Consider the following 16,057-nt stretch of genomic DNA (forward strand, 5'->3'; position numbering starts at 1 on the left):
TATACAAATAAGTGACATGACTTTGTCGTTAAATTGAGACTGGGAGGTCGCTGGTTCGCGCCTCGGCCGAGTCATACCTAAGACTTATAACATTGGTAAAATGGCGGCGCCCTCTGTTGGCTGCGGCTGCATCGGCTCGCTACAACGGGTCAGGTGTATCGACATTTCGTTCTGTGTACATTGTTACAAAGAATGACAATACAAAGGAAATTATTATTATTATTATTATTAAATTGATAATAGTTATGGAATCTCAATTTCAAATTCATACTTTCAAAAATAACCCAGCACAAACAATGTCCCTTAGAGTAAATTTTTATTAACATTCACAATCCATCAGCTGAAATGCTAATGCTAAATACTATTAAAATCACAAAACAGAATAGTGGGGTGCCTGAAACTAAAAAAAATTGCCAGCACTGCCGAGCGGTTGTTAATTTGTCTGAGGAATCCACAAATCATAACTAAAATGACTAAACATGTTGGAAGCTTTTTACAAGTTAGGCTAAAAAAGTTGGTAGTAAGGTCCCTTTTTAGGCAGTCTAACACTTAAAAGAAGCTGAAAACTTTAGTCTAGGCTTGAACATGTGACTCATGTCATGTACCCTACATAAAAGACATGGTACAGTATGTATACATAGATTTGTTTTTACATAGTAAAAGTTCATGGAAAAAAAATACTGGTGATTCAAGTTCTGCTGCCAGCATACATTCCACCCAAATGTATGCCAAACGGGTGCATTCTTCACACTCATATAACACACTTGTCATCCAAGCTTACTTTTCCTCAGTCGCCACTTGTCTCAGTTTTCTGCGGGATGCGAATCGGGATTTCCGACCAACCCAACTATTCGTGCACAAAAGCAGTGTTACCAGTGCTTGGGCGTCCAAAAATCTCAACCACCGCCTCCTCAAAAACCTTTACAATATCAATAAAAACCTTCCTGAACATGCAACACCGACTTCCATATAAGGCCTTTTTTGCAGCCTGTACTATATTGTTGGTGTTGTGGAGGAACTACAAATCTAGACACAGGTCACCAACCTCTGGAATGAATTAAACAGAGTAGTTAATGGTCCTATGTTAGATGGAATGGGTGAGGTTGGTAAGTGGTTCTAAGTTTGTCTGTGGATGGGGGGTTAAATGGATGATGCTCTCCCCAGAGGTTTGTGGGCTCCAAAGAACCCAGACGGAAGACTGCAACAGAGGGGGGCTTCACTGTGGGCTCAAGATGGAATGGTGAGATGTTTTGTGGTCCAGCACTGAAATCAAGTCCATACAGCCACCTGAGCGCCTTCCTGCAAAGAGCAACAAAGTCTTTGTTAAACTGGCGATCACACAAAAGGAAAATCTCAACCTCCTCTGTTGTGTTGACTGACCTTCGTGTTTAATTGATGAGGATGCCAGCAGGACGACCTTCCTCCTCTTGAATGTTCTTCAGGTTGTTCTCCTCCTCGTCCACGGTGCTTCACAACCAAGTAAGAAAATGGTGAGGCCAAATTCACTTTTAAGGAGATTTCAACAAAGTCAAGCAGAGATTTGTTTACGTGAGGAAATCCCTGACGTCTTCCACAGTGAGTTCCCCAGTGGACTCCAGAGTGATGTCAGCACAGCTAAGAGGGGAGTCCAGGGGCGTGTCCGATACGGGGGAGGACAGGGAGCTCGGAGACTCATCGACTCTTCCTGCTAGGGGACAAGTCACAACAATGCTAGAATGAATTCATAACTCACGACACATTTGCTGAAACGCATTTTCTCGGTAACGGGTACTGTTAACGCGTCGCTGTGAAAAATGTGTGGCTCAAATGTCGTCACGACAGTGTGCGTTACTCTTCTACTAAAGCAGTTGATGACTTTCACCACCATCTAATTAAATCCTGTTCACCCGTCTGTCAGGAGGAATGAATAAACCCTTGGTCTGCTGGTCTCACACTGCAAATTGGGTCGTCAAAGGAGTTGGCATGCGTGTACGGCTCTGCAAAGGACGGCCTTTTCTCTACTGTACATACTCGCATCTAAGCTGTATTTACTACTATAAGATGTAATATTCAGATCAGAGGGTCTGCTTAAATGTCTAAATTTGGTTGTGTGTCACTAGCATACGGTAGGTAGCGCGTGGGGAGGGGGCACGGCCTATACATGAATAAAGAACCAATGGCTAAAAGATGAGAACAGAATTTATAATAAAAGTGCCGAAGTTTTTTTGCGATACAAACTTGCCTGGGGGGAAAAAAACTCACTTGGACTGTATTAAGCAATGGAAAAGGAGATCTTCGAGTTGTTAAAGGCCCGTAGACCAAGTGACTATGGAGTGTCTCGGTTAAGTGTTGGTTTGTAAGCTCTCAAGATTACACAAAAAATGTGAAAGCTTCACCGCTTCCACAGGTTAGTGAACATGTTTAATTCTTTTAATTGTGTGGCAATTTTATAGCAGCTTTAGGTTGTCGGCTTTGGTGCGAGTACCATATTTTCTGGTCTAAGCCGCACGTAAAAGCCTTTTTTTTTTTTTTTTTTTTTTTTTCAAAAGCTGACCATGCGCCTTTTAATCCCGTGCGCCTCGTATATGGATCAATATTTAGTCTCGCAACTACGGTAAGCAGCAGTCAACTCGATTTTCCCCCATAGAAGTAGTGCGCAGTGCATGCTGGAATGTATATACAGGCATTTCCTTTCCAATCAATGAATCAGTCAGTATTGGTTATTCGGAGGTAAAGGAGGTCGATACTTTTTAGAATTTACCGGCTGTATAGGCAGGAGCGGGTTAAAACAAAGCCTGCAATCGGCCAAAAAGATGTGAATCACAAGTTAGGGTGGTCTACGGCCTAGAGAAAATTATTTTACTCTATTTGTAAACAGGAATTATGGGGGTAAACAGACAGCTAGCAACAAGCAACGTCCATCGATGCTGGGATGCTTTTCGGCGGAATTTTTATTTTTCTGCATTCTCACGTGTTTTGGAGTATGTAGATATTTGACACGTTTGGATTCACTACACTCACGGAAGAGACCATAGTTGTGTATTATCATCCAATGTAATGCTGCAAGACGACGTCTTTGGTGAGCTACCACGGCTTTATATTTTTCGGGTATCTTGTTTCAGACTGATCCTGAGGTTTCTGTTATTAGTATATATTCATATGGTCGGTATATCTTGAACCCCAAGAGTTTAAGCTTTCCGGTGAAATGTGGCATCGTACGGGGATTTTGTATGTATGTGTCTGAGACACGTATTTGCTTCTCAACAGTTCAGGGGTTAATAAAGTTTGAATGACCTATCTGATTGGTTTGTTGACATTCCTACTGTCGCGCCTTATAGTCCGGTGCGTCTTAAGTACGGAAAATATTTTTAACTATTTTTGGGGGGTGTGCGCCATACAATACAGTGCGCTTTATATTGCAGAAAAAAACGACATATATGGTAGTTTGTACCTAGATAGTTGCTTTCAGAGTAACAGACTACTTTTGAGTGTCAATTATCCAGGGGGTAAGAGATTGATTTTCAAATAAAATTACTAGTAACGATAACTTTTCTTTTTTCTCCAGTAACGGTCGAAAATCTATTTGAGGTGATGGCCATTAAACTCCTTGTAGCTCCTGTCGATGTTGACATGGGTGGACAGAAGAATGGCAAAGCATGTGGATTCTGGAACTGAAAACGTTGTGGAAGTACAAAATCCATGAAACCCCATGCGACACAACTTAGAAGCACTTGCCGGCATGCCACAATAATCATCAAACACATGATAGACAAGAAACAGGCCTTCGTTTACCAAACAGCAGAGACAATTGGGGCGTGCTGAATTGTCACCATGGAAACCAGAGGGGTCCCCTAATTGGGTAAAGGAACACCCCAGCAATGAGCAGGGACAAAAATGGAGCACAGACAAAAAAAAAGAAAACAAGCCTGCGTGTACTCGTGTGTGGGACTGTTGTTGTGCGTTACCTTCGGCCTGTGCAGTCTGTTTCCTGTGCGTTCCATTGGCCTGTAGCAACGCCGTCGTGCCATCGCTGACGAGAACCATCAACACACACAGTTAACTACATAGAAACTGTATTCAACTGGGTATAACACGCTTTTTTTTTACTGGAAAAAAAAAAGAACTCATAGTTTGGGAGTGTGTTACACACAAGTTTCGGCGACAGTATAAAACTGAATTTGTGCAATCATCTGTCGAATAATATCGCTGACAGCAATCGTAAAACATTGGATACAACGGGATTTGAACCCGGGTCACGTTAGAGACAGCGAATCCTAACCATTACACATATGAAAAGGCATTCAATTTCATCTCATTATCACTATTTCTAGTCATGGTACCAGAGACAAAAGGAAAATGGAGAAAACCAATAAGTTGCCCTGAAAGATGTAAAAAAAAAAATGCAAAAAAAGCAAAAAGGGGAAAACATCTCATTGGTGTATCTGATGATGAATCAGAATGGACATTAAATACAATGGAAAATGTATGCTGGTCTTGTGTTGATACTTGACATTGTCAATAAATGATTTTAATCATGGCCGCACATATTCAACGTTTGTCACTTGTGATATTTAGTTTGAGTTGAGGAAAAGTGAAACAACATTTTTATAATTTTTTTAATCAAAAGTAAGGGTTGCCCGTATACACTAGTGTGCGATATACACTAGTAAATACGGTATGTATACATGAACAAGTATTAAGTATATATCTGAAAGTGATGTAAGGGAAAATTATTCTGACAAGGATGATTTGTCCCCCAAAAAAATAAATAAAAATACAACGACACTATGACTGGTGGGCAAACTATGGTCCATGGGCCACACACTGCCTGTCAAGCTTTTTAATCCAGCCCGCCAAACAAAAAACAAATTTAATGATTATATAAAATGGTGCTCGTCTCCAGTGTTTTTGTGCGTCTCTCCCGATAAAACAGATTGTTTTCAGGAAGCATTGATTTCTTCTGCACTAAGGCTAACTTTTAAATTGCTGGCTAAATGTTTTGTGAAATCATCAAGATATTTGTTACATTTTATGGAAAAACACTCAAGCTCCTTTTCAGTTCAAGTTTTTTAGCGCTATCAAACTTTAGTCTTTAATATGTAGACATTATGAATGGCTTTACTTTACTTTTTACTTTATTTCTGAATGTTTTAAAACCAATTGAATGAAATGGACTATAGACAACAGAAACTCGTTATAACAAGTAAATGTCTGCATGTTGATTTAGAGTCGCTGCTATTCTAAAAAGATATTTAGCATGAATGGAATGTTTACAATGAAAAACGTGCAAATATGCCAAAAAGAAAAGAAAGTGCCTAAAATTGGGATATATCCCTTTGAAATGAAGAAAACGATATGAAAACAATTGTAAACGCCTACATCTTCTTTTCTTACCTTATGTATTGTCGAGATACCGAAAATGATATGCCAAATTATTTTTAACCGCTACTCAAAAAGTTTGCCAACCCCTTCTCTATGATATAGTTGGGTTTTAATTAAAATGTACATAAGTATCAAGGCTTGAAGGGGCACTGTGTAATATTCGACCACTAGATGTCGCTGTATACTGTCATGAAACCTAAAACAAGTGTTTTTAAGCACAACGAAGATAACGAACTATGGAGACTAAACCACAACATTTTTCTTACCCAGCCTTTCACAAGGCTTTTGGTTTTTGGGTACCCGTAGCAGCAAGGTGGACAACTTTGTCAGCGCCGCCTTGGTGAGGCTCATGTCATGTAAAATGAATACCGATTTCTTGACCTATGGGTACTTAACAATGCGTGTTCATCTGTGTATTTATGTATTTTTGCTTATTATTCAAATCAATATGTTTTTTTAAATTCATTTAAATAAGCATTTAGTGTGTTGAACTGATATTTTTTTTTACTGTTGTCGCAATTTTTTGTATATAAATCTTGGGTAAAAACATTAGTCTGATATATTTATCTAAATATATTTATCTTTATTCAGTGATGGACGGATTTTATATACTTCTTTTTACACCCTGCAGAACATGTATTAAACTGTTGGATAGACCATGTTGCTTCAGTTTACTCGGGTTCAAACATGTTTATATATATACTGGACTGTCTCAGAAAATTAGAATATTGTGATAAAGTTCTTTATTTTCTGTAATGCAATTAAAAAAACAAAAATGTCATACATTCTGGATTCATTACACATCAACTGAACTATTTCAAGCCTTTTATTATTTGAATATTGCTGATTTTGGCTTACAGCTGAAAAAAACTCAAAAATCCTATCTCAAAATATTAGAATACTTCCTCAGACCAAGTAAAAAAAATAATTTTATAACAGCAAAACTAAATCAAACATTTGAAAATGTCCATTGATGCACTCAGTACTTGGTTGGGAATCCTTTTGCACGGATTACTGCATCAATCCGGCGTGGCATGGAGGCAATCAGCCTGTGGCATTGCTGAGGTGTTATTGATGCCCAGGATGCTTCGATAGCGGCCTTCAGCTCATTTGCATTTGTAGGTCTGGTGTCTTTCATCTTCTTCTTAACTATACCCCACAAATTCTCGATGGGGTTCAGGTCAGGGGAATTAGCAGGCCAATCAAGGACAGTGATGCCATGGTCAGTGCACCAGTTACTGGTGGTTTTGGCACTGTGGGCAGGTGCCAGATCATGCTGGAAAATGAAATCCTCATCTCCATAGAGCTTTTCAGCAGATGGAAGCATGTAGTGCTCTAAAATCTCTTGGTACACAGTTGCATTTACTCTGGACTTGATGAAACACAGTGGACCAACACCAGCAGCTGACATGGCTCCCCAAACCATTGCTGACTGTGGGAACTTCACACTGGATTTCAAGCAACTTGGATTTTGCTCTTCTCCAGCCTTTCTCCAGACTCTGGCGCCTTGACTTCCAAATGAAATGCAAAACTTGCTTTCGTCTGAAAAGAGGACTTTGGACCACTCTGCAACTGTCCAGTGCTTCTTCTCCATAGCCCAAGTCAGACGCTTCTTCCGTTGTCTTGAGTTCAGAAGTGGCTTGACCATGGGAATACGGCTATTGTAGCCCATTTCCCGGACACGTCTGTGAACTGTGGCTTTTGATTCCTGGACTCCAGCTTCAGCCCACTGTCTTTGAAGCTCCCCCAAATTCTGGAAGCGGCTCTTCTTCACAATTTTGTTAAGGCTCCGGTCATCTCTCTTGGTTGTGCAGCGTTTCCGGCCACATTTTTCCCTTCCAACAGACTTTTTGTGGATATGCTTTGAAACTGAACTCTGTGAACAGCCTGCTCTTTGAGAAATTTCTTTTTGTGTCTTACCCTCCTGATGGAGGGTATCAATGATGGTCCTCTGGACAGCAGACAGATCAGCAGTCTTCCCCATACTTGTGATTTAGTTTACTGAACCAAGCTGAGTGTTTTTAAGGCTCAGGAAACCCTCGCAAGGTGTTTCGAGTTAATTAGATGATTCAGGTGATTAGTTGAATAGCCTACTTGTATACTTTTTCATGATATTCTAATATTTTGAGATAGGATTTTTGAGTTTTCTTAAGCTGTAAGCCAAATTCAGCAATATTCAAATAATAAAAGGCTTGGAATAGTTCAGGTGATGTGTAATGAATCCAGAATGTATGACATTTTTGTTTTTTTAATTGCATTACAGAAAATAAAGAACTTTATCACAATATTCTAATTTTCTGAGACAGTCCAGTATATATATATATATATATATATATTATATATATTATATAATGTGTTTGTTTTTGTAAGTATTGTCATGATCATATGTTAAAAATGAAAGAGAACTGTGTTCTGTTTATTTACCAGCCTTAAGGAGGCGCTCATTGGTGGGCTGCATTTTTATTCACTTATTTTCTACTGAAAAAAATGTCTACATTTAGAGAAGTTACCTGGCCAACGTGAGCCGCTCCAGTGCGACAGAGCACAGTGGTTCTGTGAAAACCTTTGCAGACAAGGAGAACCTTTCGTACTCCGAGGGCGAGATCAGGTAGAAGCCTGCGCGGACGCACGATCATTAGACAGACGCGCTTGGAATGTTGACAACTATGGACAGTCTTTGACACTTCACCTTGTCCATTTCTGGTAAATACACATGATGCAATGCCACTGATGTCCTCTTTGCGGATGCAGTCGTAGCGCACCTAAGACAACACAAGAGGCAAAAAGTGTGATTTGAGGGGGCTTCTTATAAAAGCTATTTAACACCTTTGAATCTACCTGCGGTCTGAGGCCAGGTATGCTGAAAAGGTGCATGTCACCCATATTGGTGAGACAGACCAGCGTGTGCTCGCTGTAGTCTTCCTGAGCCGTGGAGCTGAAGAGCACCAGCGCGACCTTCCTTACCCGGCAGCCCTCGTGAGCCGTCAGCTTGAATTTCGTCTTGGCGCTCACCTTAGGCAAGGAGAACACCTACAGACAGAAATATCTCATATTAGGAGCCCAAAGGTAAAAAGGGTAAAACAACTCCACAGAAAGTGTAAATAAAGTGTAATAATTATGATTTTATTTACCACTCTTTTTGTAGGCCAGATAAAAGGCACATTACGCACCTTTGTTGTTTTTTTAATCCTCAAAATAAAAGGACATAAGGAATTGGATTTCCTAATTGCATTTCTTTAATTACAGTATATCAAAACAATTAAACATTGTCAAGTCAAGACATGTTTATTTGTACAGCTTAATCACAAGAAGTCTCAAAGGGCTAATCTGCAAAAGTTTTCACAGATTATTGCAAACCGCAGACTATTATTACAACATCCCCTGATCTAAAACATACATGAAGGCAAGGAAAAACTCTAAACCTCAGTATGAGGAAAATGAAGAAACCTTAAGAAGGGGTGCATATGAGGTAATCCCCCTTCCAGGATGACCTGGCTGCAACAGAAATTGCAATAACAAACAATACACAGACATTGTCAACATGAACATCCGTAATTCATTATTACCTTGAGGAGGTATGATACAACAGATTAGATAGTCACGTCATTCTCCACAGGATGTGCTGCATCTAACTTAGTGATTTTGAAAATACCGACAGCATGTGTTGAATTCATTATAAGGTTTGTAAAAAGCATTTAATTTTTTTTGGCTCCTGACATTTATTTTTGTCCAATATGGCTCCTTCAACATTTTGGGGTGCGGAACCCTGGGCTAGCTTGTTGTTCTGCCTGCAGAGCCTCTTAAAAAGTACTTGGACTTTAAATACTGTGCTACTTGTGCTTAATGTAGTTCTTTGATTTTTACGATTATAATGTTATTGGTTATTAAAGTACTTAATTTACCTTGTTTATTATCTATTTTAAATTAAATGTAATTTTTTTGTTGATTGGATGGATTTTGAGGATCTTGTTGAATGGTTGTTTATATTATTTTTTTAAATAAGATATTGCTGCAGTTACTCAATACTTCAGTAGTTCTTTCACCAAGTACTTTTTTTTACTTTTACTAATTATTTGGATGACTACTTTTTACTTCTACTTGAGTGATATTATGAAGTGACAGTAATTTTACATGAGTAGTTTTTTTGGCAACTCTACCCACCTCTGGTTGTAATAGAACATTATGGGTAAGAGTTCATCCAAACAATGTTGGACCATGAGCAAAAATAGTATGATGAGATCAAATCAAATGCTTTTAACTGTGTCATCTAGATCCCCAGTGTCTAGTGTTTACACAGTTGATTATGGCATAATATTAGAACAGTTAATTAATGTTGTGGTTATATATTTTATTGGTTTGGGCCACAAGAATATAGTCAGAAATGAAAGGAGTCCCTGGTACAGAAAAGGTTGCCGACCACTTTGGTATAAGGATACCTTGAGTTGCTCCTCAGAGGCGATGAGCACAGAATGAGGATTGGCCATGTCGGGAGCAATGGCGAGGTCCTGCGAGGCCTCATACGGCTCGGGCAGCGGTTTGGCTCGTCCGTCCAGCACACAAATGGACACTACCGGGGCTCTATGCATTAGCTGGATCTCTTTTCCTAACAAAGCCTCCGCGCAGGCGCCGCTCTCACTGGCGCTTCCCCGTTCGGAACCACGGCCCGAACACACACCGGGCACCTCCAACGCGTACGCGTACACGCTGCCAGAGTTGGTCCCTGCCCACAGAGTGGGTCCGTGGTGGGTCCCTGGTAAACAATCAGAAAGCATCAGCTTCCATTTGGAGTTAACAAATCATGCAGACATTAGAACAAAGAAGGAATACAAGTTAAATTGGTAATTTGACTATTTTTTGGGGCCCTTGAGAGGTGGTACCTAGTGGGGTGGCCAACAGCAGTTGCTCGAGAGGATCATTTTATTTTGGGTAGCGTCGTTTAAGGTGTCCTTATAAGTTGAAGGGGAAAATGTTGTCTTAATATTGAGTAAACAATGCCAAACTGAGTTTTATATTTTTTTCTTCCACGCCTATCTAACTTTTAGCATTGGTAACCCAGGACGTGCAACACAATAGCAAGAAGAAAAGGGGTAAGAAGGGTGAAGTGTAACTTTGTGCTCATCATAGCAGATTTTTGTTAGTGTAGCATGAAAATGGTAAAAAAAAACAGGTTTCAGATACAGTCCATATTCTAATGACAATAAAGGCTGGTCATTCTTTCAATACAAGTGCTGATTGTCACAGTAGATCCCATGGATAGTGGTCGGTTTTACAACAAAAAACTAGCAATTAGACAGGAATATTATATATAAAGGGCATTGTTTAATATTTGCCCAGTAGATGTCGTGGTACAAATGACACAGTTTTGTGTAGAGCAGGGGTCGGTAACCTATGCTCTTTTCATGATTACATATGGCTCAGAGATAAAAATGGGACCTGTGCAATTTGTATTAAATTTCTACTCGCTGAATCGATTGTCAGACATACAAAACAGAGATAATACTAGTGAGCAAATTAACGCACCATCCCGCAAGAAGGTATCAGCAAAGCACAGACATCGAACGACTCCCGACAATGAGTCGTCAGCTGATCGAGGTTCAATCCTTCGCTGGATTGGAGCAATGTCTTCGTGCTCTGCAAGGGCTGCGTTGGCTTCTTGGACCTTGACAGAACACAACGAAATGACAGAATCATATCAAGGCCATCAATTGTTCTCAAGTTTCTGGGACGAGCAAGAACACACCTTGCTTGTGGGTGCGGTAATTGTGCGCTTCTTTCCAGACACCCGACTCTTGCGGATACGCCTGAAACTCTGCCGTAAGGACTTCTTCAAGGACTTGACCCTGGAGAGAGGACCCTCCATAGCTAAGGAATCATTTGGGTGTAAGGTACATCTGAAGGAAAAACACTGAACTGAGTTAGAACGATACAGCAGAAACACACTTTGTTTAAACTATGTAAAATTGTTGTCATACCTGGCCAAGACAGCATTTCTCCTGTTGTAGTCAAAGAGGCCAAAGCCATGACTGGTTCCAAAGGCGATCAGGTTCCATTCAGCGTGCAGCGCCACAGAGGTGACAGAAGCCGGAGGCATGCATTGCACCAGGACCTGAGGCTGAAAACCGGGAGGGAAGGGTGCGGGTTTAAGGCGCGGCTCCAGACGGTCGTGGCCCTTCCATGTGAAGCCCTCTTTGTCCTGCAGCAGGTCCACCACAGACATGTCCACTGTGTGGTCCGAGCGCTCGTCACTCAGCGACAGCAGGATCACCTAAGGAGACACAAAACACGCAGGGGAGCTTAGAAACAAAACAAGGGCCTCCAGGGTATCCAGCAAGTGGAAATGTTACAGAAAAAAATTAGAAATATCATAGGGTTGCTGACAACAAAACACAGAGAAGGGAAGATGTTTGGACTAGACCCAAGCACAACACAAATTTCCCTTATGGGGTATCATTTAAGTTTTGCACAAAGCTATTGCTACTTTAGGGAGCAAAAAATATATACCAGATTTTCCGTATTTTAAAGGCACAAACAACTAAAATTGCTCAGAAATTTGTACATGCGACTTATAATTCAGTACGCCTTTTATGCTGACAAAAATGGAAATGATTTCCCATATTTGTGTAATTATTTATCAGTTGATTAATTTTATCACTGAACACAGGTGCATAACAATCATGACAACGGGAATCAAACCGGATAGCACGGGTAGGAATGAATCTTAATCACCCAGTCTCGCAAGGAAAATGAGTTACTGACCACAAAAGCATACAGAGCAGGAAGAGCGCCAGTTTCTATCCACTAGACAACTAAGGTCACAGATGACATCTCCGAGTGGTCCATTTGATGGGATACAGCCGCGATCCGGTTCAATTCCCGTTGCATACAAGGTTATGGCTTATGTGATCAGTAATATATTCCAACTTATCAATTCACAAATACAGACTTTTAAAATTGTTTTGCAACCACAGCTCTTACTGTACATTTAATTTGATCCCCCTAAAGTCCGATGTGCTCTACATAAAGAAAAAAAAATCATAAAAACATTTTTAGGGGTTGTGCCTTATAATCCGGTGCACCTTATAGTGCGGAATATACGGTATACTGTATTAATAAAACCACTCACCACTGTTGATCCATCATTTAAAGTTGGTTTTAGTTGACTACTTGACTACAAACGCACATTGTATTTACAATATTTCTCCAAGTTGTTCTTTATCATACTCTCACCCAAATTAGGTCCAATGTAGGCATACACATCATTAAAACAAGCAAAACAGTGAAAAATATATCCCTTGCCAGTTGTATGGAAAAATGGGTATTTCATACCTTATTTGGTCATTTTGATGCCGCTAGAGGTTATTTCGCCACTTTTTATTGCACTCATATTACATAAGACGATTGCACCTACAACTAAGGACAAACGCTACTAAGATTTTTGCCTATCTATTCTGACCTTTTATTTTACTTTTCTCTTTTAAGTCTTTATCTTGTTTGTTTTATCTTGTTTGGAAGTGCCATGTGTAATCTTGTTCCAAACACTGTTCACTCAGTTGTTAACAATGACAATAAAGACGTGTATATTCTGATGAGAGAGCACACATCCAGTAATAGTGGACTGGTTGAAAATGAAAAGACAGCACTAATATTTTTCATAATAACCATAGGTACGGATCGACACAGCGACCAATTACCCACAAATTTTGCTTAATATTAATGAAAAACGCATAAAGTCACACAACGCAAGTGGAGCAAGGTTGTTAAGTCATGTACAAATATTGTTCATTCAGTTACCTGGCCAGCCGTGCCTGCCACCAACAACCTATTGCTGTACTTGCATAGGCTTATTTTCTGAATGCCCAGGCGGGGGTCATCACTGTACGGGTCAAAACAGCCCACCTAAAAACAAAACACTTTATTAGGGAAACCTTCGCAATGTAATACGATTGTGCCACTTTGGAGAGGAAAATAGAAGCCAGCTGGAATACACCCACAGTTAGGTCATCAACACAGTCAGGAGTTTGAGCATATAAAAACAAAGAGGAAACCTTTCCCCCCTCTCCAACTGAAGAACTATAAAACTATAGTCCCTCACTTCAGTTTAAAGCAGCTCAATTTTAGAGCTGAACACACTGAAAACACACTTGGGGAAAATTTATGAAACCGCCTTTCACATACACATACCAAATTTGAATAGAATTTGCTGGAAGTCTAACAGAAAAGAAGTGGGGTGATGGGTCTGGTTTTCATTACTGAAGGGCTTCGGGGTGGGGGAGGGCTCTCTTTTCCTATTAGAGGGCCCCATTCCTAAACATGCAGCGAGGTTACCACAGGATACAGCAGATAAGTGTGTCGTTCCATGTAGGCGAGTGCGTGGGAAGTAAAAGGAATATAAAAACACGCCAAACAGGTGTGGAATTTGAAAACTAGGAAATCCATCTTGACAAGCTGCAATGTCTTTCAGAAAAAGGTCTCAATCATATCTAAAAAAAAAAGCGTCGACAATGTTGTCCTACTACTCAATTTCAATATTCATCAACTGCTCCTGTCTTTATTTTTTTATTGAAGGTAATTCAACACACATCACTCGGGGGAACATACTGTATTCACTTTGTCCAAACACATATAAGATCAATCTGATGATCATGTGGCCCGGACATCACTTTACTCTCGATAAGAGCTATGACCCAGTCTTCCATTTGCACCTGTTGTGTTCTCACCTTCCTGAACGGGGGCCATTCCTCCTCCTGCTGCATGTCTGGGTCATTGCAAGGATCATGGGGCTCGTCACAGGGGTCACAATCTGTGTGGAAGACGTTGGCCGTGCTCAATTTGTACAGCGGCGTGAGGGCGATCCCCGACGCGTCCCAGAAACGCACTGTGCCGTCCTCATGTCTGTTAATGCAAATTGTGTCATCGAAAAACTACCTAAATTGAAAATATATTAAATGGATTAAAATAAATGTACCCTTGTTTTCAATTAAAATACTAACAGAAATACTTAAAACAAATGTTTGCTGTAAATGTACAATAAGTACGTAATGCATTTGCTTCATTTTACAGTTTCACCTACTACACATCACATTCATTTGTGTTTTTATTTTTGCAATGAGCAAAGACCGCCCCTGCAAAACATGTGCCCCACTCATGTTTTAAAGTGTGCTTATTAGTTGTTGCCATAGCAATGCAGGAGAATTCTAACCAGTGAATAATGTTTAATGAAAATCCTTGAGGCACAACATTAAGAAATGTAAACGTTGATATGTTATGGCTGTAACTTTTGGTTAAAGACAAACACCAAACATGTCTGTACATGTGTGCGCATGTGAAGGTACCCTGTCAAAAGCAGTTCTTGTTGTTTCGAAGGAGGAGCCAGGTTTTTCCCTCCGCAAATGGGCCAGCTCTATAAAAACAAAAGCAAATTACAAGATTATCATTTCAAATGGCAATAATGAGACAACAGATCAAAAGGACAAAAGGAGACTTAAAGACTGTCCCATTCCTCTGCAAAGAGTAGGGGAAGGGGAAGAGTATCGGACAAAAACTTACTTTTATAAAGATATGAAAGGTTATAGCACTCTGAACCTGTGTCAATCTGCCATTACTGACTAACTGGAAACCCTTCTGACAGGAAATCAATCTATGTATATGTGTCAATTTTGTGTTATGGAACTTAAATTCCTAGGGAGAAAGATTAGGGTGGAGCTAATTTTCAAAGTTGCAAAAAGTCACTGTCTTACCCCCTAATTGTGTTCCATTACACAAAAGAACAATCGCTGTGCAGTTTGGTCTAAATAAAATACATTTTAGAGGTAGCTAAAATGCTGAGAAGTTTGGCGTTTTCTATCAGTTTTCTTAAATGGGAGTTCAAGAGATGCCGGGATAAGCCATAGATGTGCAAATTTATATCCCAAACAATTATGAACCACAAGTCATTGCTCAGCAAGATCAGTCTAATTCAACTGGTGTAATTTCCCTTGACCTACTTTTGAGGACAAGGTCAGCAGACCTTCTTTGTCCTCCAAGAAGTGATTGACATTCAAAGATCAGCATCAGGTAAATATTCAGTACATTCAAACATTTCTCACTTACATTATCTTCCTGATCACAGCTTGCACAAAATACATTTGTCACACCATGATACAGATATTACATCTGCATGAAGTCAGGAAACATAATGGCGAGACTCTCTAATCAATGTTCATTCATGTTGCAGGCGGTCTTCCCATGAACAACATGGTTTCAACTAGATCAAAGAAAGAAGTGCATCTGCTTGGTACTTATGTGTCTGAACTAACTGGAAGAGAGCTGTCATCAGTTTGCATGGCTCTTGGTTTCTTTCTTTATCAACACTTGGAATTGCACAAGCCCATCAGAGCGTCTTCCGCAGTGACAGTGAAAGAAATATCATCATTTTGGAATAAAGCAAGAATTACAATTTGAGATCCACAAAATTGTCAGACTAAACTTTAAAAGCATTATCAAGCATGGCGTTTGCTAAAAAAGAACACAGGACGACAAACAGCAACACAAAAAGCCAAGGAAAAAGAGTTCAAAGAAGAACTTGATGACTTGTTTGACATTGCTCATGCTAATGCTCAACTTTTTGACACAACACCTAGAATCGGAAGCTGAGCAAAGAATTGCCAATGAGTCAGTTCAATTATCATGTAGCAGTAGTAGTTCGGAAGATGATAAA

The 16,057-nt window shown here is 39.9% G+C and overlaps 1 protein-coding gene across 2 annotated transcripts in view; it reads right to left on the reverse strand.

The window, feature by feature from the left end:
- Positions 1–299: 299 nt before the first annotated feature.
- The window catches only part of llgl1 (LLGL scribble cell polarity complex component 1), a 37,216-nt gene continuing 21,458 nt past the window's right edge, over positions 300–16,057 (reverse strand). The window contains exons 11-24 of one of the 2 annotated variants that reach the window (XM_088333660.1): positions 14,694–14,761; positions 14,079–14,253; positions 13,153–13,257; positions 11,334–11,626; positions 11,102–11,252; positions 10,882–11,020; positions 9,798–10,111; positions 8,200–8,391; positions 8,051–8,123; positions 7,872–7,977; positions 3,945–4,009; positions 1,549–1,684; positions 1,381–1,467; positions 300–1,299 (exon numbers count right to left, since the gene is read on the reverse strand). In XM_088333660.1, coding sequence (XP_088189786.1) covers positions 1,389–1,467; positions 1,549–1,684; positions 3,945–4,009; positions 7,872–7,977; positions 8,051–8,123; positions 8,200–8,391; positions 9,798–10,111; positions 10,882–11,020; positions 11,102–11,252; positions 11,334–11,626; positions 13,153–13,257; positions 14,079–14,253; positions 14,694–14,761 — 1,896 coding nt within the window. In that variant the 3' untranslated portion in view covers positions 300–1,299; positions 1,381–1,388. Of the gene's footprint in view, positions 1,300–1,380; positions 1,468–1,548; positions 1,688–3,944; positions 4,010–7,871; positions 7,978–8,050; positions 8,124–8,199; positions 8,392–9,797; positions 10,112–10,881; positions 11,021–11,101; positions 11,253–11,333; positions 11,627–13,152; positions 13,258–14,078; positions 14,254–14,693; positions 14,762–16,057 lie in introns of both variants that reach the window. The other variant, XM_088333652.1, reaches the window with a different exon arrangement.

Source organism: Urocampus carinirostris, chromosome 1 (assembly GCF_059441175.1).
Source record: "Urocampus carinirostris isolate Australia breed hairy pipefish chromosome 1, RoL_Ucar_1.0, whole genome shotgun sequence".
Classification (NCBI taxonomy): Eukaryota; Metazoa; Chordata; class Actinopteri; order Syngnathiformes; family Syngnathidae; genus Urocampus; species Urocampus carinirostris.